This window comes from Lutra lutra, chromosome 4 (genome assembly GCF_902655055.1).
Source record: "Lutra lutra chromosome 4, mLutLut1.2, whole genome shotgun sequence".
Taxonomy (NCBI): Eukaryota; Metazoa; Chordata; class Mammalia; order Carnivora; family Mustelidae; genus Lutra; species Lutra lutra.
In genome coordinates this window covers 12,554,141-12,578,721 of record NC_062281.1, presented here as the reverse complement: position 1 = coordinate 12,578,721, position 24,581 = coordinate 12,554,141, and the positions used below count along the sequence as shown (strand labels likewise).

General features: G+C 38.6%; 1 protein-coding gene across 1 annotated transcript; it reads left to right on the top strand.

Moving 5' to 3' along the window:
- Positions 1–23,458: 23,458 nt before the first annotated feature.
- On the top strand, positions 23,459–24,261 carry LOC125098079 (transcription factor BTF3-like). The gene has a single exon (XM_047726501.1). It carries the CDS (start codon positions 23,507–23,509, stop codon positions 23,993–23,995), a length of 489 nt encoding a protein of 162 aa, XP_047582457.1. The 5' UTR covers positions 23,459–23,506; the 3' UTR covers positions 23,996–24,261.
- The last annotated feature ends 320 nt before the right edge of the window (positions 24,262–24,581 follow it).

Genomic DNA, 24,581 nt, shown 5'->3' with positions numbered 1-24,581 from the left:
CACTCAGCATAATCTCTTCCAGTCCCGTCCGTCCATGTTGCTACAAAACTTGGGTATTCATCCTTTCTTTTTTCTTTTTTTTTTTTTTTTACAGCTTTATAAACATATATTTTATCCCCAGGGGTACAGGTCTGCGATTCGCCAGGTTTACACACTTCACAGCACTCACCATAGCACATACCCTCCCCAATATCCATAACCCCACCCCCTCTCCCAACCCCTTCCCCCCATCAACCCTCAGTTTGTTTTGTGAGATTAAGAGTCACTTATGGTTTGTCTCCCTCCCAATCCCATCTTGTTTCATTTACTCTTCTCCTACCCCCTCAAACCCCATGTTGCATCTCCTCTCCCTCATATCAGGGAGATCATATGATAGTTGTCTTTCTCCGATTGACTTATTTCGCTAAGCATGATACCCTCTAGTTCCATCCACGTCATCGCAAATGGCAAGATTTCATTTCTTTTGATGGCTGCATAGTATTCCATTGTGTATATATACCACATCTTCTTTATCCATTCGTCTGTAGATGGACATCTAGGTTCTTTCCATAGTTTGGCTATTGTAGACATTGCTACTATAAACATTCGGGTGCACGTGCCCCTTCGGATCACTACGTTTGTATCTTTAGGGTAAATACCCAGCAGTGCAATTGCTGGGTCATAGGGTATTTCTATTTTCAACATTTTGAGGAACCTCCATGCTGTTTTCCAGAGTGGTTGAACCAGCTTGCATTCCCACCAACAGTGTAGGAGGGTTCCCCTTTCTCCGCATCCTCGCCAGCATCTGTCATTTCCTGACTTGTTAATTTTAGCCATTCTGACTGGTGTGAGGTGATATCTCATGGTGGTTTTGATTTGTATTTCCCTGATGCCGAGTGATATGGAGCACTTTTTCATGTGTCTGTTGGCCATCTGGATGTCTTCTTTGCAGAAATGTCTGTTCATGTCCTCTGCCCATTTCTTGATCGGATTATTTGTTCTTTGGGTGTTGAGTTTGCTAAGTTCTTTATAGATTTTGGACACTAGCCCTTTATCTGATATGTCATTTGCAAATATCTTCTCCCATTCTGTCAGTTGTCTTTTGGTTTTGTTAACTGTTTCCTTTGCTGTGCAAAAGCTTTTGATCTTGATAAAATCCCAAAAGTTCATTTTTGCCCTTGCTTCCCTTGCCTTTGGTGATGTTCCTAGGAAGATGTTGCTGCGGCTGAGGTCGAAGAGGTTGCTGCCTGTGTTCTCCTCGAGGATTTTGATGGATTCCTTTCTCACATTGAGATCCTTCATCCATTTTGAGTCTATTTTCGTGTGTGGTATAAGGAAATGATCCAATTTCATTTTTCTGCATGTGGCTGTCCAATTTTCCCAACACCATTTATTGAAGAGGCTGTCTTTTTTCCATTGGACATTTTTTCCTGCTTTGTCGAAGATGAGTTGACCATAGAGTTGAGGGTCCATTTCTGGGCTCTCTATTCTGTTCCATTGATCTATGTGTCTGTTTTTGTGCCAGTACCATGCTGTCTTGATGATGACAGCTTTGTAATAGAGCTTGAAGTCCGGAATTGTGATGCCACCAACTTTGGCTTTCTTTTTCAATATTCCTTTGGCTATTCGAGGTCTTTTCTGGTTCCATATGAACTTTAGGATTATTTGTTCCATTTCTTTGAAAAAAATGGATGGTACTTTGATAGGAATTGCATTAAATGTGTAGATTGCTTTAGGTAGCATAGACATTTTCACAATATTTATTCTTCCAATCCAGGAGCATGGAACATTTTTCCATTTCTTTGTGTCTTCCTCAATTTCTTTCATGAGTACTTTATAGTTTTCTGAGTATAGATTCTTAGTCTCTTTGGTTAGGTTTATTCCTAGGTATCTTATAGTTTTGGGTCCAATTGTAAATGGGATGGACTCCTTAATTTCTCTTTCTTCTGTCTTGTTGTTGGTGTAGAGAAATGCAACTGATTTCTGTGCATTGATTTTATATCCTGACACTTTACTGAATTCCTGTAAAAGTTCTAGCGGTTTTGGAGTGGAGTCTTTTGGGTTTTCCACATATAGTATCATATCATCTGCAAAGAGTGATAGTTTGACTTCTTCTTTGCCGATTTGGATGCCTTGAATTTCCTTTTGTTGTCTGATTGCTGAGGCTAGGACTTCTAGTACTATGTTGAATAGCAGTGGTGATAACGGACATCCCTGCCGTGTTCCTGACCTTAGCGGAAAAGCTTTCAGTTTTTCTCCATTGAGAATGATATTTGCGGTGGGTTTTTCATAGATGGCTTTGATAATATTGAGGTATGTGCCGTCTATCCCTACACTTTGAAGAGTTTTGATCAGGAAGGGATGCTGTACTTTGTCAAGTGCTTTTTCAGCATCTATGGAGAGTATCATATGGTTCTTGTTCTTTCTTTTATTAATGTGTTGTATCACATTGATTGATTTGCGGATGTTGAACCAACCTTGCAGCCCTGGAATAAATCCCACTTGGTCGTGGTGAATAATCCTTTTAATGGACTGTTGAATCCTATTGGCTAGTATTTTGGTGAGAATTTTTGCATCTGTGTTCATCAAGGATATTGGTCTGTAGTTCTCTTTTTTGTTGGGATCCTTGTCTGGTTTTGGGATCAAGGTGATGCTGGCCTCATAAAATGAGTTTGGAAGTTTTCCTTCTATTTCTATTTTTTGGAACAGTTTCAGGAGAATAGGAATTAGTTCTTCTTTAAATGTTTGGTTGAATTCCCCCGGGAAGCCATCTGGCCCTGGGCTTTTGTTTGTTTGGAGATTTTTGATGACTGTTTCAATCTCCTTACTGGCTATGGGTCTGTTGAGGCTTTCTATTTCTTCCTGGTTCAGTTGTGGTAGTTTATATGTCTCTAGGAATGCATCCATTTCTTCCAGATTGTCAAATTTGTTGGCGTAGAGTTGCTCATAGTATGTTCTTATAATTGTCTGTATTTCTTTGGTGTTCGTTGTGATCTCTCCTCTTTCATTCATGATTTTATTTATTTGGGTCCTTTCTCTTTTCTTTTTGATAAGTCTGGCCAGGGGTTTATCAATCTTATTAATTCTTTCAAAGAACCAGCTCCTAGTTTCGTTGATTTGTTCTATTGATTTTTGGTTTCTATTTCATTGATTTCTGCTCTAATCTTTATGATTTCTCTTCTCCTGCTGGGTTTAGGGTTTCTTTCTTGTTCTTTCTCCAGCTCCTTTAGGTGTAGGGTTAGGTTGTGTACCTGAGACCTTTCTTGTTTCTTGAGAAAGGCTTGTACCACTATATATTTTCCTCTCAGGACTACCTTTGTTGTGTCCCACAGATTCTGAACCGTTGTGTTTTCATTATCATTTGTTTCCATAAATTTTTTCAATTCTTCTTTAATTTCCTGGTTGACCCATTCATTCTTTAGAAGGATGCTGTTTAATCTCCATGTATTTGGGTTCTTTCCAGATTTCCTCTTGTGATTGAGTTCTAGCTTTAGAGCATTGTGGTCTGAAAATATGCAGGGAATGATCCCAATCTTTTGATACCGGTTGAGACTTGATTTAGGACCAAGAATGTGACTATTCTGGAGAATGTTCCATGTGCACTAGAGAAGAATGTGTATTCTGTTGCTTTGGGATGAAATGTTCTGAATATATCTGTGATGTCCATCTGGTCCAGTGTGTCATTTAAGGCCTTGATTTCCTTGTTGATCTTTTGCTTGGATGATCTGTCCATTTCAGTGAGGGGAGTGTTAAAATCCCCTACTATGATTGTATGATTGTCGATGTGTTTCTTTGATTTTGTTATTAATTGGTTTATATAGTTGGCTGCTCCCACGTTAGGGGCATAGATATTTAAAATTGTTAGATCTTCTTGTTGGACAGTTCCTTTGAGTATGATATAGTGTCCTTCCTCATCTCTTATTATAGTCTTTGGCTTAAAATCTAATTGATCTGATATAAGGATTGCCACTCCTGCTTTCTTCTGATGTCCATTAGCATGGTAAATTCTTTTCCACCCCCTCACTTTAAACCTGGAGGTGTCTTCGGGTTTAAGATGAGTTTCTTGTAGGCAACATATAGATGGGTTTTGTTTTTTTATCCATTCTGATACCCTGTGTCTTTTGATTGGGGCATTTAGCCCATTAACATTCAGGGTAAATATTGAGAGATATGAATTTAGTGCCATTGTATTGCCTGTAAGGTGACTGTTATTGTATATTGTCTCTGTTTCTTTCTGATCTACTACTTTTAGGGTCTCTCTTTGCTTAGAGGACCCCTTTCAATATTTCCTGTAGAGCTGGTTTGGTATTTGCAAATTCTTTCAGTTTTTGTTTGTCCTGGAAGCTTTTAATCTCTCCTTCTATTTTCAATGATAGCCTAGCTGGATATAGTATTCTTGGCTGCATGTTTTTCTCATTTAGTACTCTGAATATATCATGCCAGCTTTTTCTGGCCTGCCAGGTCTCTGTGGATAAGTCTGCTGCCAATCTAATATTTTTACCATTGTATGTTACAGACTTCTTTTCCCGGGCTGCCTTCAGGATCTTTTCTTTGTCACTAAGACTTGTAAATTTTACTATTAGGTGACGGGGTGTGGACCTATTCTTATTGATTTTGAGGGGGGTTCTCTGAACCTCCTGGATTTTGATGCTTGTTCCCTTTGCCATATTGGGGAAATTCTCTCCAATAATTCTCTCCAATATACCTTCTGCTCCCCTCTCTGTTTCCTCTTCTTCTGGAATCCCAATTATTCTAATGTTGTTTCGTCTTATGGTGTCACTTATCTCTCGAATTCTCCCCTCGTGGTCCAGTAGCTGTTTGTCCCTCTTTTGTTCAGCTTCTTTATTCTCTGTCATTTGGTCTTCTATATCGCTAATTCTTTCTTCTGCCTCATTTATCCTAGCAGTGAGAGCCTCCATTTTTGATTGCACCTCATTAATAGCTTTTTTGATTTCAACTTGGTTAGATTTTAGTTCTTTTATTTCTCCAGAAAGGGCTTTTATATCTCCCAAGAGGGTTGCTTTAATATCTTCCATGCCTTTTTCAAGCCCGGCTAGAACCTTGAGAATCGTCATTCTGAACTCTATATCTGACATATTACCAATGTCTGTATTGATTAGGTCCCTAGCCTTTGGTACTGCCTCTTGTTCTTTTTTTTTGTTGTGAATTTTTCTGCCTTGTCATTTTGTCCAGATAAGAATTTATGAAGGAGCAAGTAAAATAGTAAAAGGGTGGCAACAACCCCAGGAAAATATGCTTTAGCCCAATCAGAAGAGATCCCGAATTGTGAGGGGGGAGAAAGGTGATAAAAAGGGGTTCAGAAAGAAAGAAAAAAAAAACTATTAAACTATTAAACTATTAAAACTATTAAAAAACTATTAAACTATTAAAAAAACTATTAAAAAACTATTAAAAACTATTAAAAAACTATTAAAACTATTAAACTATTAAACTATTAAAAAAAGAAAGCCGATAAAGAAAAAATATAAAAAGAGGAAAAAATATATATATATTAGATAAACTATTTAAAAAACGTTAAAAAAAGAAAACGGTAAAAGTTAAAAAAAATTAGCAGAAGAAGAGAACAAGAAAAAAAAATTGAAAAAGAAAAAATAATTAAATTAACTGCAAGGCTAAAAAATCATGGGGAGAAAGCCATAAGTTCCGTGTTTTTCTTTCTTCTCCTCTGGAATTCTGCGGCTCTCCTTGGTAGGTGAACTTGGTCCTGGCTGGGTTTCCCATTGATTTTCTGGGGGAGGGGCCTGTTGTAGTGATTCTCAAGTGTCTTTGCCCCAGGCGGAGTTGCACCGCCCTTACCCGGGGCCGCGCTGAGTAATCCGCTCGGGTTTGCTTGGGTTTGCTTTCGGGAGCTTTTGTTCCCTGAGCGCTTTCTGTAGAGTTCCGGAGGACGGGAATAAAGATGGCGGCCTCCCGGTCTCTGGCCCGGAGGAGCCAAGAGCCCGGGGCCCCACTCCTCAGTGCGCCCTCAGAGAACAGCGCCCAGTGACTCCCGTCACCCTGGCCTCCAGCCGCGCTCCGAGCTGACCGAGCCTGCGACCGGTTCAAGGCAACCCCGAGCTGAGAGTCACTCTTCGGCTCTGTCTCTGCAGCCGGCTTCCCCGTTCTAATACCGGTAAGCTCTGCGACACTCAGACACCCCCGATCCTTCTGTGACCCTGTGGGACCTGAGGCCGCGCTGACCCCGCCTGGGCTTCACCCCAGTTAAGCCTCTGGAGCGATGTCCCTCAGCGGAACAGACTTTTAAAAGTCCCGATTTTGTGCTCCGTTGCTCCGCCGCTCGCCGGGAGCCGGCCCCTCCCCCCGCGGTCTATCTTCCCGTCGCTTTGGATTCACTTCTCCGCCAGTCCTACCTTGCAGAAAGTGGTTGATTTTCTGTTTCTGGAATTGCTGTTCTTCTCTTCAATCTCCCGTTGGATTTGTAGGTGTTTGCAATCTTTAGATAAGCTATTTAGCTGATCTCCCGCTACCCGAAGTAGTCTCAGCCTGCTACTTCTCCGCCATCTTGACTCCTCTATGTTTCTGATTTTTGATTGCTAAAGATTGCTGGCAGTCTTTCCTAATCATAAGATTACATGACACAGAAAGGCTAATAGAGAGAAAATGAAAAAAGTAAAACAAAATAATGGTGGATTAGAGGTGTCTTAAGGGAAGAAATTTGTATACTGTTTGAAAAAAAAAACCTGTCACCTGGACCTTAGAAGTGACCTACCTGTCTGCTTCATAGTAAAAGAGAAGAGAGAAATCCAGAAACACATCTAAAAGAAGGTAGAAAAGGACTGTTATTGTTAAGTTGAAAGTTAGAGAGACAGGCTCATGGCTGAAGGGACAGAACTTCTACAGTAGAAATCTTCTTGTCCTACATTACTAGGATCATAGTTGGCTGGATAATCAAAAAGTTGAGGAAATCATAAATCATCATGCATAGATATTTTAAATATTCTATTTAAGGGTAAGCTGACTAAAATGTATGTATAGGTTAATAATTTGATTTAAATCCAAGCTTTCTCATTTCTCATACATGACTAAAATGTATGTATAGGTTAATAATTTGATATAGACCAAAGCATCTATTAATTGGAATGTTACGTTACCCTTATATAAATATTATGCACCATCTATTATTTTGGTTTATTTAAAGTGAGGGTCAAACCTGAAGACTCTTGAAACAAGTTTACAGACATTTTCTCAATCTTTCATCAGGGGTTCTTGGTCTTTTAAAATCACTTCACACACATCTAATTTCAATTACATAATTCAGTTGTTTTTTTAAAACCAATTGAAACTTAGTGAGTTTTTCCAAAGCATTCCACTTAGTTTTCTTAGCATCACAGTATAAATAATTCTCTTCCCATATTCATATTTTATCCATTTACTATTTAACTGAAATGCATAATCACAAGAAGTAAAATGGCATGCATAGATTTAGAAACAGACACTCTTAGTAAACATATAACGCTGGGGTGGGGGATAAAAGTATAAATGTGCAACAGAGAGCAGCTTATTACTATGGATGTTGAGACACCAGTGGCATCAGTCCATAATTTATAGAGAGAATGAAGAGCACCATTTAATTTGCCAACTCAGTTGTGTGGAGTTTGAATGGAAGACTTTATAATATGGTGGACTTTGATGTATTCTACGAGAGTCAGTTTTCCTATGAGGAAAGTATGTTGTGTGGCTAAGGAATGCCAACTAGGAGCAATCCTATATAAAACTCCTTCCTAAACTAGCTATTAAACATTTACAAGGTCAAGAATTGGTGGCATAAAGAAGAAAGCCAATGTACCATCTTTATATAGCAATTAACAAATCATTGATTTGTTTTTTAAATAAAATTAATTGATATGAATCTATAAAAACATCTACCCTTTATTTCAGATATTCCCTAGGAGTTTTTGAGGGTGTTGCAGGGTACATAATATACTGTACATAATATACTTTGTTAAGGATTTTTTATTATAATTGGGAAAACTAAACTAACAAACAGAAAAACTAGAGCTAGGTAAAGACACACACACACACACACACACACACACACACACACACACTATTCTTTTAAAGGACAGTAGGCTATTTCAAAAATTAAGACTTGAACTATCAGATCTCCATGTGAAAGCCAGAATACTAAAATGACCCCCAAGATTCCTGCCCAATATTATTGCTCTTTTTTATAATTTCCTCCCATTGAGTATGGGCCAGACTTATGAATATGATAGATAGCCACTCTATGATTACATTACATGGTATTAGACTCTGTCATAGCAGAATGGAGAAAATTCTCAGCTGTTTCCAAAGAAGTAAGTTGTCATATTACGAGAGGGCCATGTAGCTAGGACCAGAGCAAGGCTGCTGGGAACTGAGGGTAACCCCTGGCCAACTGTGAGCAAGAAAAGTAGGATTTCAGTCTACAACCATAAGGAGCTGATTCTCTTAACAACCTGCATGATCTTGAGAGAGGACCCTGACCTTCAGATTGTATCCCTCATGGATGCTGTGATTGATTTTAGCTGTGTGAGGCCTTGAACAGAGAACCCAGGCAACCTGTGCCTACACTCCTGACTCACAGAAACTAGAGATAATGAATTTGTGGGTTTTTTTTTTTTAACCATTAAGCTTGTGGTGACTTATGTGGCTCTAGAAAACAAATACTCATGGGTAAGGCAAAATACAGAGACTTCCAGAGAGCTGCAATGGAGGTTGTTTGAGAATATTCACTCTGAATATTGTCATCAATATCTCTTAGTTCAAGAAACAATCTCTTTCTCTTGGCTTAAATTTTCAAGAGGAAAATCTGATTTATGTACCTGGGGTCAGGTGATAACACATGGACCAATCAGCTGTGACTAGGAAGGAAGATTCCCATAGATCAGGTACCATTACTGGATGAACCACCTCTGAGCATTGAGAGTGGTTTCCAGAGAAGAGGGAACACGAGTTCGGAAGAGCTTCAAGAAGTGTTTGCTACATAGAAACCCTGTAGTTGAAGTACATTCTGAATATTAAAAACACTTATGAGTATTATAATTGGAAGGCACTGGAAAAATCACTGATTGCAGTGGATTCCACCATCAGTTACTACCAATGAACAGTTTTATCTATCTCACAATACACAATACTCCTATTTAAAAACAAAACCAGAGAGGCGCCTGGGTGGCCTCGAGGCTCAGTGGGTTAAGCCTCTGCCTTCAGCTCAGGTCATGATCTCAGGGTCCTGGGATCAAGTCCCACATCGGGCTCTCTGCTCAGCAGGGAGCCTGCTTCCTCCTCTCTCTCTGTGATCTCTGTCTGTCAAATAAATAAATAAAATCTTTTAAAAAAATAAATTAAAAAAAAAAAAACAGAAAACTGTCCTGACCAACCTCCATTTAGTAAAAACTAATGTATTACTTTCTCTTTTACATTATTTAAAATATGCATAATGATGTCAACATTTTTTAAAGCAATGAACAACAATCACATTACTTTTTTATGTCCTATAAATTATTGAAGTGTAACTCATGGAGCTTCCACCTGATTAACTACATAGTACATTCTAAGTCCAAAAAGATCAAGTTCAGAACCATTCATCCAGCCCAGGGCCCTCACCTCATAGTTGTTGAAATTGTAAGAAATTTGACTTTTTTCTTAATCTGAAAATAAAACCCAGAACCCAAAATCTACCTTTCCTTTAATCAAAAACAAAACAAAGAAATTAAAGAATATACTTCCTTCAATATCAATGGGAAGAATGGAGGAAAAATCTTCAGGTAGAGAGCCAGTCAGGTATCAAGCATCCAATCATACAGCATCGGCCAAATTTCTGCCTGTGTAAGTTCTGTTCTTGATGTCAGGAAATTAACATGGTTGCCACTTGAGGGTAATTCCCAGCCCACAGTTCTATCACGGAGTAAGAGAGCTACTAATCTCAATGAGGTAAGCATAATTCATTCATGCACCACTTACTAGTTGAAACTATTCTTCGACTATCCCACAAAGGTATTTCATTAGTCACGGGAAGAACCAAGAAGTTTTGGAAGGTCCAAAGAAAACCAACTGCTACCACTTGGAAACAGATACAGTATTGGTAATATCAACTTTCCACACTAAGTACTAAACATGAAAATATGATTCCAATTGTTCCTTAATGACACAGGCACTTGGTTAGGTGCAAGCATGTGATTGGGAATCCTGATTTCTGAATAAATGCCAATGTTGAGTTTTCAGGATCTAATTACAATTTCCAGAGTTTTAATAATAGAGACTTTGAAGGTTTGTTAAACTTCAAATGTCCTTAAAACTTTTTTGATGAGTTAACTGTAAACGAATAAAAAACATGTGCATTAAGTTTCCCTTGGAATACATGTGGGTTTAAAAATGAAGGGAAAAAGGACTTGGCAAACATTGACTTTGAGACCTGCCAAAGCCAAGGCATTTGAAAAAATAGCCCAAGACATTTGGAGAATCCCAAAGTCTGGTAAGGTTTGTCCCTCCTTTAAAGAACAAATGAGACTGAAAATAAATTTTTTTTTTTTATGTTTCAACATGGACATTCTTGCTAAAATATTGAAAGTGTATAAATATCTTGCTATTTTTATATGCATACACACACACACACACACACACACACACAAATACATACACAGGTAGACATACAAATATATTTTGACTTGGCCGAAGTTCAAACTTCAGTGAGTATCAGCCTTACTTGGCTCCTTTTAACATTCACAATACAAATGAATGAAAAACTTACACAAATACTCAAACACATATCACAGCACATTTTAATTGATGGGATTGTTCCATACTGACAAATCTTATTAAGTTACAACTTCTATAAAACCCTTCAATGATTTCTCATTACTCACTCCAAGCACATTAAAGCCCTTAGTTTTCTATGATTTTGTACCTTTCCCCAGGCAAATCTACTATTCAAATCTTTATTTTCCAGTTCTTCCCTGTGTATACTCATTCTCCAACAATGCTACAATAATTCCCATCACATGACTTGCAAACACCCATCATTTCCACCTTTCCTTTTTGGTCCTGTCTGGAGGATAGAATACCACTTCACCTCCACCTGCAAATGTCCTGATCATTCAAAGTACAAACTAAAATAAGGGTTCCTCATGACCTCTCTCATATCCTCTCTCGTAACCATAGACTTGGCAAATCTCGCCAAACCAGGCATCTTTAAAAACAAACAAACAAACAAACAAACAAAAACTCTTCCAAGTCTCTGTGTTGCTCACAATCACAGTTCAAATCTCTTGGCATTACAGGGGTGAGACAGGTATAGAAGAAATCTTTACGCTCATTCCTCCATTCTTACTGGTTCTGGCTGATTTGAGAAATTGGACCTGAGGATAGAGGTAGAAATCAAATATAGTATTAATTTCACCACTGCTATGGCTGGATTGGTGAAAATGGCACAACTTCTATTTCCAAGAATCCCTCATAATAAGTAGCCAAGCTGAAATAGAGGAAGAAACTTGGAAATAGTGTCAGGATACCTGCTAGGCGCCTACCAAGACAAATGCACAGGACTGAATCAAATCTTTCCTGTTCAGTTTTGATGCAATACTTTCTCACCCTGATTAGTGAATTATAGTGGATGAGAGTAAAAGTAATGGCTGGCTGGGTTTTCTCCAGCACTGGTAGGGAGTGACACAAAAAAATCAACAACTAACTATTCTTTCCCAAACAATTCAGGGCTACCATGCTGGGGATCCTGCCTGCCTTCTAGCTCCCCTTACAGGTGATCTGACCCAGCCATATGCTTGTAGGACCTTGAATATCTCCTGTTTGTCCATGTGATATATTTATTTTTAACAAATCTGTCCTTTGAAAATGTTGTTCTCTGTGGGAAGGCTCTTCTTGTCCATTTGGTACAGCTATTCAAGCCTGGAAAACTCAGTTCAGAAACTCAGAAACTCAGTTCATAGACAATCACTGAACCTCCTTTGGCTCATTTTTCTATCTACTCCTTTGGGTAGTTTGACCATCATCTTTGATATTACATAATGTACTGGCTTGTAGTTCCTACCTACAATTCTTCCTGACAAGAGTGAACTTCTTAAGAACAGGGACATATATCTTGTTTTATTCATTTCTATCACCTAGATTTGCTTCATACAATCAATAATTAATATAGTCAATAATAAAGAATTGTTATTTAAATATGAGTAGGTCTACTTGATAAACTGGCTTCTCTGATCAAGGCTGTACTGAGAGTTAAGTGGGGCCAACTCAGCATGGATATAACTTTATGCAGATTTGATGGTGAGATGAGGGGGCCAAACAGGGCAGGAAACAGGCAAGACAGATAGAACATATAGTCCCTTCCAGCAATAGTACAAATGATCATTCCTGTGGTCTTAGACTGGTTTGTCCACTCCTTCCAGCCTTTGGCTTCAAAATAAGCTGCAGTCCATGTTATATCTTTATTCCTTCAGAGCCAGCAGCTTTCTGGATACCCATTCTGTTACAGAGACAGAAGTACGAGGAGCTGAGTCTAATCACAGGAAAGCATTTAAAGCATCCATCCATGACATAAGTGCTAACACTTCACTGGCCAAAGCAGGTTCCTTGGCTAAGCCCAACATCAATGGGGAAATATTTTCTACCAACTTTGATGACAAGTGCTACAAATTCATGTGGCAGAAAGTTTGGGTATATTATTTCATCACAGGAAGGGTGCAAAATTGGGAGAAATTTTGTAGTCTCCCATATTGCCATCACTCTGACAGTGAGTGCTCAGTAAATAATCACTCCTGTCTTCTCTTCTATTTATAGAGCAATATCCTGCTCTCTTTGAAAAAAAAAAATTAATGTCAAATGTACCTTCCACATTAAGTTAGTGGCTAGCTTGGGGTTGTCCAGATTGGGGATGGTCGCATGAAATTACAGAGGACACAGTGTGAGTTGCTTTGGATAAATATATGTTGGTCATGAGGTGATGGCAGAAGCCAGGAATCATGCTCACAAGGGATGATTGAATTAAATGTTAAATAAATAAGTACAAATTTTAATCATGGATCAAAGAAGCATATAGATAGGAAGTAGTAATCAAGATAGGGAACCAAATGTCCCAAAACATGGGAACTGGATGTGATTTGGGGCCAATAATAAGCACCCAGGAACAAATGTCTTGGGTACTTCAAATAATCAGAAGCCAGTGATCTAGACAAAGTTGAACATATGTCCAAGAATAAGACTTATTATCTACTGGACATCTACATCTCTGGCTCTTCAGTAGGCATTTGTATACATTTTGTCTTCTCCAATAAAATTTGATTCTTCTATCAATATAAACCTTATAAAATGATACATATTTAACTATCAATACATTCTTACTATCCCAAAGGAAGTTTTTTAAAAACATAGCTCTGAATGATTATCCAAATTATATATTCACTTTCCATTTTTCCTAACTACTATATATGTAAGTTAATTCACAAGTGGTCTATTATTAATTTTAACATATCCTGAACACAGGTTCATCATGAATAAGAGAAGGAAGAAGCAAAATAGAACAGTTATTAGGGTACATGCATCATTTCATTTATTTCTTCCTGCATGACAGCAAAGTAGATGATCCCCATCCTTCCTTCAATTAGAAACTCAGGCCAAGAGAAGCCAAGTAATGTCCCAAAGTGTGGACTCATAAGACTATATAATTTTTTTTATACCAAACTACCAACTTCTCCCACAAGAAAGTATTCTACTCATTGAATACACAAAGAGTTCTAGTCTGTGTTAACTCGATTCTCACATACTAAGAGGCCAGATCTGGTGGGGTAAGCATACCTCTTCTGTCTGTAAGCAACAATTCAATGACTCTACAAATCAGCTTAACTTCACAGAGAATTAGAGGACACCACAATGGCCAACCAAAGACATTTTCCTTACTATTGACCTCCAATGTGCATCTTGGATCTTGTGTATCCTTGATCAATATTTGCTAATAGTTAGCTTTTATATAATCTCCCCTGTAATCTCAGATTTTTTCTTAGCAGTAAACATTTCATGAACAAAGAAGTTATTACCCAATTCATTCTTATTTTTGCTACTTTCAGCCAGTTTAAAGTCTTTGCTAGAATTCCAGAAATGAAGTGTTACTTTTTTTTTTTTTTTTTTTTTTTTTTGACAGAGAGAGAGAGAGTGCACATGAACAGGGGAGGGTGAGAGAGAAAATCTTAATCAGGCTCAGGACCTTGAGATCATGACCGGAGCTGAAATCAATAGTTGGATGCTTAACTGACTGAGTCACCCAGGAGCCCCTTAAGTGTTATTTTTAATTCTGATAATAAGGTTTAGGATTATATTTCTATTTTGTTAATAACTTACATGAAAATTGAATTCATCCTGGGGCAAGAGGAGTTTTGTTTTGTTTGTCCATTGGAAAGGTAATTAGTAGGCTACTAGGTTAGTAAGCTGAGACACTTTGAATGGATTATTTCTTCTGGTTCAAACTGGAACTGTGGAGAACAAAAACAACTTACAAGAAACTAATTTCTAAAGGGCTTAGATTTTAGGGGAATTGGGTTTATAATTAATTTTTTCCATTCCTAAAAGATTTCTAAAAAAATCTCTTTCTTGATAGTGAATCCATTCTTCCCCTTAGAGGTACATTTTAATTTGAAGCTTCCAGAGGCAGTTCGCTTTAGGGGAAAAGTTTTGTATGGCTTTGGGGCCAGCTACACCTTGGTCGGTCATCTGATATATTTGGATAACAAACTTAAACCAACTGATCATGAATTTTCTAATTTATAAATGAGGATAAGAATACCAAACTCATAAGCTTGCTGTAAGGATTAAATGAAATAAGGCATCAAGTTACACTTTACAGTGTAACAGGAAGAGAGCTTTTCAAGGTGGTTGGGTTGAGAGGTGATAGCCATCAAGGAATGTTGGAAGTCTTTGGATGTGATTTTTGTATCTCCTATCTTGATGGAATCCCTGCATCAGAGGATAAAAGGAAGAGATCCCTCCCTTTGCTTCTGGCTGATGTTCTCCTGTGTCACAAGGGTTGATTAGAGCTCTTCCTTCCCTCTACGAGCCTCTCTGCTTGAAGGTACAAAAGGGAGAGGGATGTGATTTTTGCCGTAAGTGCCACTGGTATAACCTTAGTGCATTATGATATATTGTTACTTCAGTCCTAGAACAGATCCAGTAACAAATTCCAGCCAGGGCTGAAATGTTATTAGGATTAGATACTTGTATCCTTAGTAGATTAATAGTGTAAATAATATGGCAACAGTGGATACTATGATGTACTGCTCCGATTTCCTTTCAGGACTGGGAAGGTACTGATTTCCCCAACTGTGGTAACTGCTGATGGTTCACAGATCAGTCCTTTTCTGGAAAGGTCCCTGTGCTGGGGGAAACTGCTTTCCTCCCGGTTAAGCTCACATTCAGGGGCGATTTGGGGTATGGTTACAAAGGCCTGGTCCCCTTTCCCAATGAGGAAATACAACTGCATGAGGTAAATCTGTTAACACGTAGTATTTCTGTTACTTTCCTCACCTTCTTGTGTTTTGCACGTGAGAATGCATCGATACATTAATAACCCAGAAAAAACTTTGAAAAAATTGTTAACTGAGCACACACCAGTCTGCGGGTTCAAGTGGCTGGGCTGAAAGATGTATAAATTGCCCAACTAAGAAGACGGATGGCACCTGGAGGGAAACCCAGGCCACTCTGCCAAGTATTTCAATTACTCAATTCAGGTATTTAAATTCTCTAGGTCTGGGGCACCTGGGTGGCTCAGTTGGTTAAGTGGCCAACTTTTGATTTTGGCTCAGGCCATGATCTCAGGGTCCTATGATTGAGCCACAACTCGGGCTCTATGCTCAGTGGAGAGTCTGCTTCAGGATTCTCTTTCCCTCTGCCCCTTCCCCAACTCTCTCTCTCTCAATTAATTAAATAAATCTTTAAAAAAATTCTCTAGGTCAAGTGTAATTCCCTCGCCTGCTATCTTTCCAATTCCTTCACTTGGATGACCCTCACGTCGCTTAAAAACAGCCCTCGCAAGTCACTTCTTACAGGGAGTCTTCCATGATTCTCAGACTGTATTCATTTTTTCTCCTCTAAGGTATTGATGAGATATAGGCCTAAGGCTTTTGATACATTTACCTCATTTTACTATAATTTTAATCTTACTAGAAGTGGGTCCATATAGAGATCTTTGTCCCCCAAATCTACCAATGATACTTAAGTATAATATATGTTGAATCAATATTAGTTAAATTGAACTGAAATATGAAAAGGTCACTTTTTATTATCATTCCAATTTTGAACTGGCTGAAATGAAGATCACCTCTGACTTTACCAGATAACAACCATTTTTTTTTTAAACTCTCTGGGAGGCTGTGTTGCCATTCCAAGAGCATAATTCAGATAGATGGGACACATACCTAAGGCTTTAGAGAGAAAAGAAGACTATTCTCTCTAGAAAATTTATAAGGAAATAATCTGCTTACTTAAGGGACTGTCACCCTCCCCAAGTCTACAGCAAAGCACAGATTCATGAGATCCTTCTGAAAATTGTTTTATGAAACTATTAGGCAATATAAGCTCAAAAGTCTCTTTTTTACTTCCATATTACATAAAGAAAAATCACTACTTGTTGTATTAGAACATTCACTTACTCAGTTTTTAAAAAATGTTTACATTTTTTCTCTCCTAAACATTCTCAAGTCTTTTGGCACATTATTCATTTCAATTATGCTGAATTTTTTCAATCTGGCCTTGGTTATACAACTCAGGTCTTTCATCACCAGTCCCTCTCCGTGAGAGTGGGTAGTTTTAAATAATCTTATTATAGAAAAGAATAGATTGAGTGGTTTGAATTACAATTTCCCAACAGATTCTAGTTCAAATAAAACTGTCTTTGGTTTTAATGTGGTTCTTTTTGTGCAATGGCAGGAAATAAAAAGGGACACATTTTCAGAGCTAAATATGGTAGGTACAAACCCCACAATATTTTGGAGAAACACTAGGGAAAACCTATTTATTCTTCAGAACAAAAGACTAAAGTTAAACCAGTGAACTCATTAGCCCAAGGTCACATACCTAGTGAACAGCAGAAATATGACTTGATCTTAGGAGGTTATTATTTTACTTTAAAGAAGCAACTGTAATTAACCAGAGACTTAAGAGGGCTTTTCCCAAGGTCAGAAAATCTTGATTCAAATTCTGGGTTTGCTGGGATTTGGTATTAAGGGAACTTTGGCTAACTCAGTTTCTCATCTACTAAATGTGGTTTTCATACCCATTTCATAGAGTGGAATAAGTTTTCAATAAATATTTGCTGGATCTGCTACTGGGCCTTAGAAGAGTGTCTTTGCCAAAATAAAATTTTGAAATTTCTTTTAAGGTATCTTACATTTAAAGACAGCAAGAGAGATGTATAATGTTTAAGTCAGTAGATAAAGTTTCAGGCTTCTCCCTATTAGTCAACTGATAAAGACCAGTGAACCTCAAAACTCATCAGCTCTTGGTTATAATATGATCCAAATTTTCCTCATGAGGAAACAAAGTTTGAGGTTCTCCCAAGTTCAACCTCAATATATAGCTACATACAGTCTGTCAAGCTGTGAAATCATTTGCTCATCAGCCAGAATAACTCCGAACAATGGGAATTGTTATTTGCAAGATGTTCTTAAAACTCAGAGCAAAGCTGTTCTTTGTATCTGTCTCAGAGGTTCATAGAAATGCTACTTTCTTAAAGTAAGTCCAAAAATCTGTGGATGATTTATATTGATTTAGTGCATGAGCTTGTGGCTTGAGGCAGATCGTCAAACACTGACTCCATCCTTGGATGTTTTTCCCAATCCCATTGCTCTTGAGCCAACAACAATTGCCTGATTGGTTGCTGGCTACAGCAATGAGGGAAATCTACTCACTTATTTTATCAGGCAGAAAGAACCTGCTTCTGTTTTCTGGTATTCCATTTGAGAACTCAAGGCCAATTGTGCTTTCCTGCTGGAGAAGCAGTTCACTATTTCATGTGACGACCCTCTAAGTATAGCACAACGTAGGATCTCCTGGAAGGATTAGGGAAGGGGATTTTTTTGAGAAACAGAGAAAGAGTGAGGAAAAAAAAAATGGTTCCTTCTTGTTCAACTAAATTTCAAAGGTCTATCATTTACTAAGACTTGGTCATTAACTTTTTTTAGATATAAGATATGTACATTAATGTGCACAGATTTGAAGAATGCACCTTGATGGTTTTATGGATGTCTACACCTGTGTAATCATTTCTCCACTCAAGCAAGATTTCCAGAACCCAAGGGCTCTTCTCTTACCTAGTAACAAACACTCACCACCCTCTACCATGCATGCATTCAGGTAAACATCCTTTACCTTCTATTAACACAGATTATTTTGCCTGTCCTTGAAACATATATTAAGTGGAGTCATACAGAATGCATTTGGTGCACCTGACTTATTTTTCTCAGTACCATGTCTGAGAAAGTACCCATATTATTATTGTACATGACAGTAATTTATCCACTTATATGAATGTGTAGTATCAATATAGTGTACCAGTATGCTGTAATTTATTTATCCTTTCATCTATTTACTTAGATTGCTTTCATTTAAGGGCTATTACAGAAGAAAGCTGCTATAAACATTTTTGTTCATGTCTTTGGTCGACCTCTGCATTCCTGTGTCTCTGGGAAATGCCCGAGGATGGAATTGCTGAGTCATTGAGTAAGCTCATACTGAGTGTTAAGAGATGCTGATAAACAAGTTCTGGGAGATAGTGGGACCGATGTATACTTTCACCATAATGTATCATTACGGTTAAATATACATAGGATTATAACCCATGTATACTTCCACCCTAAATATATGCGGTTTACAGTTCTATATCTGCCAGCACACCTGAAGTTATCAGACTTTTAGATTAATCTCTCATTTCAGTTCTATTTATGTTGTAAGAGGAAATCTAGTCATGTGTTTAACAGTGTTAATGCAGTCGCTTCAATTTAAATCCTGTGTTATTTGCCACCTACATGACACTGGCTAAATTATTCAACCTCTTTGTAGCTCAGTTTTCTCAACTGAAAATGAGGCTAATAGGCATACTTTAAATCCAGGGTGGTTGTAAGGATTAAGTGAGTATTGTGTAGCTCTTAGAACAGCACACAGCAAGCACCCTAAGTGTTAGGTCTTTTGGTGTGTGCTTGTTTTCAAGTAATATATTCACATTTCCAAATTCAAGATATACTAAATATTTGTTAATTTAAAAAAAATCAAAATACTTATCTCATGGCCATGATTGATGAGCAACTGTGTTGTAGGTAGAGGAGGGTGGAGGGAGGAGGGAGAACTGGAGACATAAATCTGTAGAGGCTGCAGGAACCAACCGGAGGAGACTTGTTAGGCTAATTTGTTTAGACTTCCCTGAGAAGGTCTTTGGGACACATTAATGCAAGCCAAGTTGTGTTATCATACTTGTGTGATGGGTTAGAGGTGGGAGGGGAGAGGAGTCAGAATATTAGCTGCCTCCTATAGAGGACTGCCGTATGTACTAGGCACTATGCTAAACATTTTACGAATGTTTTCTCATTGAACCCCAAACGTGATAGAATCCCATCATCCTCATTTTGTATTATGAATAGATTGAAGTTCAGGAGGATAAGTAACTTCCCCAAGGTCACAGAGGTAATAAGTGGTAGAGCTGAGGTTTCAATCCAGGGTGTCTGATCCCTGGACTGAGGTCCCGACCATGTCCAAGCATCAAACTATGTGAGCTACAAATAAGATCTCCAGTTCCCTTTGCAATCCTGTAGGGGAAGTACAATCTTCATCTCACAGATGAGACCACTAAGGCTCCGACTATAAAGTACCATCCCCAGGGTCACGCGCTGTGGCAGAGCTGATGTTCAAAATTGTGTTTGCTGTGTCTTTCCCTCTGGGATTCCCATTCTTTGGGATGGGAGCTCATAGCAAACAAACCTGGAAAATGCTGTTGCTACCTTAGTCTAAATCAGAGGCTGGCAAGTTTTTCTAAAAAGGGCCAGATAATGAATATTTGAGGTTTCTTAGTCCATATGGTCTTTGTACAGCTAGTCTACTCAACTACTGTAGCTTGAAATATGTACAGAAATGGACATGTGTGGCTATGTTCCAGTAAGTCTCTATTTACAAAAATAGTCATGGGCTAGATTTGGCCTGTGGATGGTACTTACTGACTCCTGGTAGGAAACAGCTGAAGAACAAAATCACCCTTCTCTGACTAGTTATACGTGGTAAAAATAAAAATAAAAATAAAATAAATAAAAAATAAAAAATTTCATTTCATATGTCATAAATTATCTAACATAAGTTATTTAACCATTGTATTGTATTTGGAATATTCAGGGTTTTATCTTCTTTTTTGTTGTTGTTGTTTTGATTTTTCCTGAATAAACATTGCTCTTCCAAACCCTTTGCTTTCACAGTGTTTTGGGTTTGGGCTTTTTTTTTCTCCTTTAGAATTATGTCCATGGGATAAATCCCCAGGAGTGAGATTACTGGCTAAAGGATATGGATGTTTTTAAAGGTATCTATAAAATTATACTTTCACTTGAGGTGTATTGAATCAATCTCCCTACTGCTTCCAACATGACCTTACATATTAGTATTTATTGTTATTTAGACTCAAACATTTCCCCCCAATGTTTTAAATGCAGAAGCACTGAAATACTAACTTCAATAGGCAAAATGTTACCAGATGAATGAGTGGAAGATATATGGAAGAGAAGAAAATGTTTGGGGACAAGTGGCAGAAATTTGGCACAAACACTATGAACTTCTCCACCTGGTCTTCCTCTGTCTTAAGCACACAAAATGTTTTGCTTCCCAGGATATATCTGATTCTCCCTGAAAGTGTTGAAATGAACTCATATTCTCACCCAAGGCTGCCAGTGTCTGAAGAATTGTGGAGCCTTTCTTTGGATGAACAAATTTAAAACCAAAGAAAACTACTTCAATTTATTTGATTTTCTTGACTTTTTAGAGTAGGAAGTGGGATGGAATGAAAGTTTTTTCCAAGAAAGAAATATTTCATAATAGGTTTCAAGTAATGATCAAAAAAAAAAATGAATGTTATGTACTGTCAAAGAAAAATATATCAAAATGATTGATGATGAGCTTGTGCCTTTCATCACAGAACTATCTTCCGTATGTGGGCCTCTTCTCTTCGCCCTCACCCTCTTCAGCAAGGCTCTCCTCATAGGAGACTATCAGAGTAACTTTCTAGGTGTTCTCTTTGCCTTCACATGTTCCAAATCTAATGACTCCCCCAGAGCCACCCAGACTTGTCTTGCTAAAATCCCACCTGATGAGAACGCTTCTCTGTCAGAGAAGTCTCCCCATCCTATAGTGCCTAGGAGAGAACCTGGACCTTTATGATCCAGTCCCCACCTGTATTTTCTGCCACATCTCCCACTCCTCCTTACCCCCGCTTGACAACTTCACGGAAATGCTCACCCACACTTTAAAACATGCTCTCCTTCCACAGACAAGCATGTGTATGCAGCGTGTCACTCCAAAACACTTTGCCCAGGAGCTGCATGGAGAGAGAGAGCACATGCAAAGTAAGGGGCAGAGGGAGGGAGAGAGAGGAAGAGAGAAGCAGACTTCCCACTGAGTGTGGATCCCAACCTGGGGCTTGATCCCATGGAGCTGAGATCAATCACGACCTGAGCTGAAACCAAGAGTTGGACACTCAACCAACTGAGCTACCAGGTGCGCGCCTAGGTAACTTGTTAAAACCACAAACTCCCAGACAAACTCCAAATCACTGGAATTAGAATCCCAAGGTTAGGAATTACAATTTATTTCATTTTACTTTTTGTAACAAGTTCTCCAGTTCACCTGGCTTGGGAACCATTGCATACACTGATCCATGTTTTGGAACACCACTTTCTCACTCCTGGGATCATTTTTTAGGATCCTACTTAGATTTTGTCTCCCTTAGGAAGACTCTCCTTCTACCAAACACAGAATCAATACTTCCTTACCATTTCCTCTTAGAGGACTCTCCCATACATTTGTTGTCCTGATTATTGAGCATTGCCTTTTCTTCCTCTATGAGAAAAATAACCTCTATGTCAATAACAAGTGATCAACAAAGATAACAGAAAAGGCGGGATAAAATCTGCTGAGGAGTTATCCTGTGACCATCTCTACCTAGGCATTAGAGAGAAATACCACACAGCTTCAAGGTGAGGCATCCCCTACCCTTTACAGAACTTTCAAGTTCCTCATAAAAGCCATTCTTTATTCTCCTTCTGGGATGCCTTGCTGGCCCTACAGCCACTCAGCCATGTCACATGACTGTCCCTGTGAAACTGTCCATTTCTAAAGGACAGGGTCTGCATCTTCTTCACTTCTGTATCCACATCACAGTGTCTGAGTCTCTTGACTTTTGTGTGGTTTATGAATCACTGGGATCTGAGATCACTGGCATTAGTATAACATAGTGCTTAAGACCATGAACTTCAGAGTTAGGGCTTGGGTTTGAATTCTAGTCTTGGCATACATGATCTTGAGCTAATGACTTAATTTTTTTTTCACTATGATATATTTTATTTGCCAATGACTTAACTTATTATAACTCAGTCTCCTCTTCAGCAAATGGGAATCATAATAATGACACCAAATTCTTCTCAGAATTAAATAGTATTGGCATACTAATTATCATATAGTAAGTAATGAGTAAATGCTGGTCCTTATTAACGTTGTGGGTAGTATTTCTTCCTAAGGGGCTCCCCACGTCTTCTTTGAGGTAGTCATCTGACTCCTGAATACTGATGTGTTGCCTGGAATCCAAATGCCCACACACTGTTGCTCTATCTGCCCAGAGGCATCTGTCCCATTCTGAAACACAGGAACCCAGCAGGGTCCCAACACCATCCCTTCCCCACCTCTTCTGACCTAGGAAGCCACTTGAGTGCCATTCAGTCTTGCTGAGGTAAGATAACAGTGCTCTGTATACAGCACTGTGCAAACAGAAGATATTGCTGTCATTTCTCTCCTTGACTCGGCTTTAAATCCTTTGTTGGCAGAGATCGTGCTGTCACACACCCATAATCTATTCCTCTTGACTTGAGGAGTCTCCCACACAATGGACAATAAAGGGGGTTGAGAAGAAAGTGCCAATGAAATCTCCTGCCCTGAACTGCAGATTTTCTCATATGGCGTGGATCACGCTGAGAAAACAAGAACTAACTTGGGATGAAGACTTAAACACTGCCCCTTAGTTTACTAAAGAAACCCTACCCTATTTCTCTCCAGTGACCTGAAACCTCGAAATCAACTATCTTTCTCAGAATACACATGATTCACTCTCTGCGCAATATAAGGTTTGCAGCTTTTTCTCACTGTGGTTTGAAAAGTGTTTTAAAACTTATGGGAGGAGGAGCTGCCATCTTGCGTCCCCGCGTGTGTGCACCTAATCTCAGCTGGTCCGCCCGAGACCACCTGAGCACCAACCCTAGCCCCCGCGCGGTCCCATTTCCGCTCCAACAAGATGAAAGAAACTATCATGAACCAGGAGAAACTCGCCAAACTGCAAGCACAAGTGCGCATTGGTGGGAAAGGAACTGCTTGCCAAAAGAAGAAGGTGGTTCATAGAACAGCTACAACAGATGATAAAAAACTTCAGTTCTCCTTAAAGAAGTTAGGGGTAAACAATATCTCTGGTATTGAAGAAGTGAATATGTTCACAAACCAAGGAACAGCGATCCACTTTAACAACCCCAAAGTTCAGGCATCGCTGGCAGCGAACACTTTCACCATTACAGGCCATGCTGAGACAAAGCAGCTGACAGAAATGCTACCCAGTATCCTAAACCAACTTGGTGCAGACAGTCTGACTAGTTTAAGAAGACTGGCTGAAGCTCTGCCCAAACAATCTGTGGATGGAAAAGCACCACTTGCTACTGGAGAGGATGATGATGATGAAGTTCCAGATCTTGTGGAGAATTTTGATGAAGCTTCCAAGAATGAAGCAAACTGAATTGAGTCAACTTCTGGAGAAGATAAAACTTGAAGAAGTTACTGGGAGCTGCTATTTTATATTATGACTGCTTTTTAAAATTTTGTTCATGGATCTGATAAAATCTAGATCTCTAAGATTTTTAAGCCCAAGCCCCTTGGACACTGCAGCTCTTTTCAGTTTTTGCTTATACACAATTCATTCTTTGCAGCTAATTAAGCTGAAGAAGCCTGGGAATAAATTTTGAAGCAAGATTAATAAAGTTCTTTGCCTAGGAAAAAAAAAAATTATGGGAGGCACATTATTTAACCTTACCATGAAAAAATTGTTCTGTCTAAAACAAATGGAAGTAAAATACAAACTTAAAAAGAAAAAGGTCAAAATGCAATATTCATAATCAGCACTAGCCAGAATCTCAGCTGCAAGTTAAAAAAAAAAAAAAAAAAGTGACTCATAGAGCTTCTAACGAATGCCCTACCTCTCTGAACCTGTACAGGAGTTAAGAATACTTCTCATCTGGGAGTCCATTCATTCCTCACTATTAGTGTTATGTTTGCATCTGTCTTGGTCGGTTCAAGCTGCAGCAACAAACTGTAGGCTGGGAGCT

Bases quoted from the DNA above. Each gene is read 5' to 3' on its own strand.
- LOC125098079 (XM_047726501.1), top strand. From the start codon at position 23,507: ATGAAAGAAACTATCATGAACCAGGAGAAACTCGCCAAACTGCAAGCA.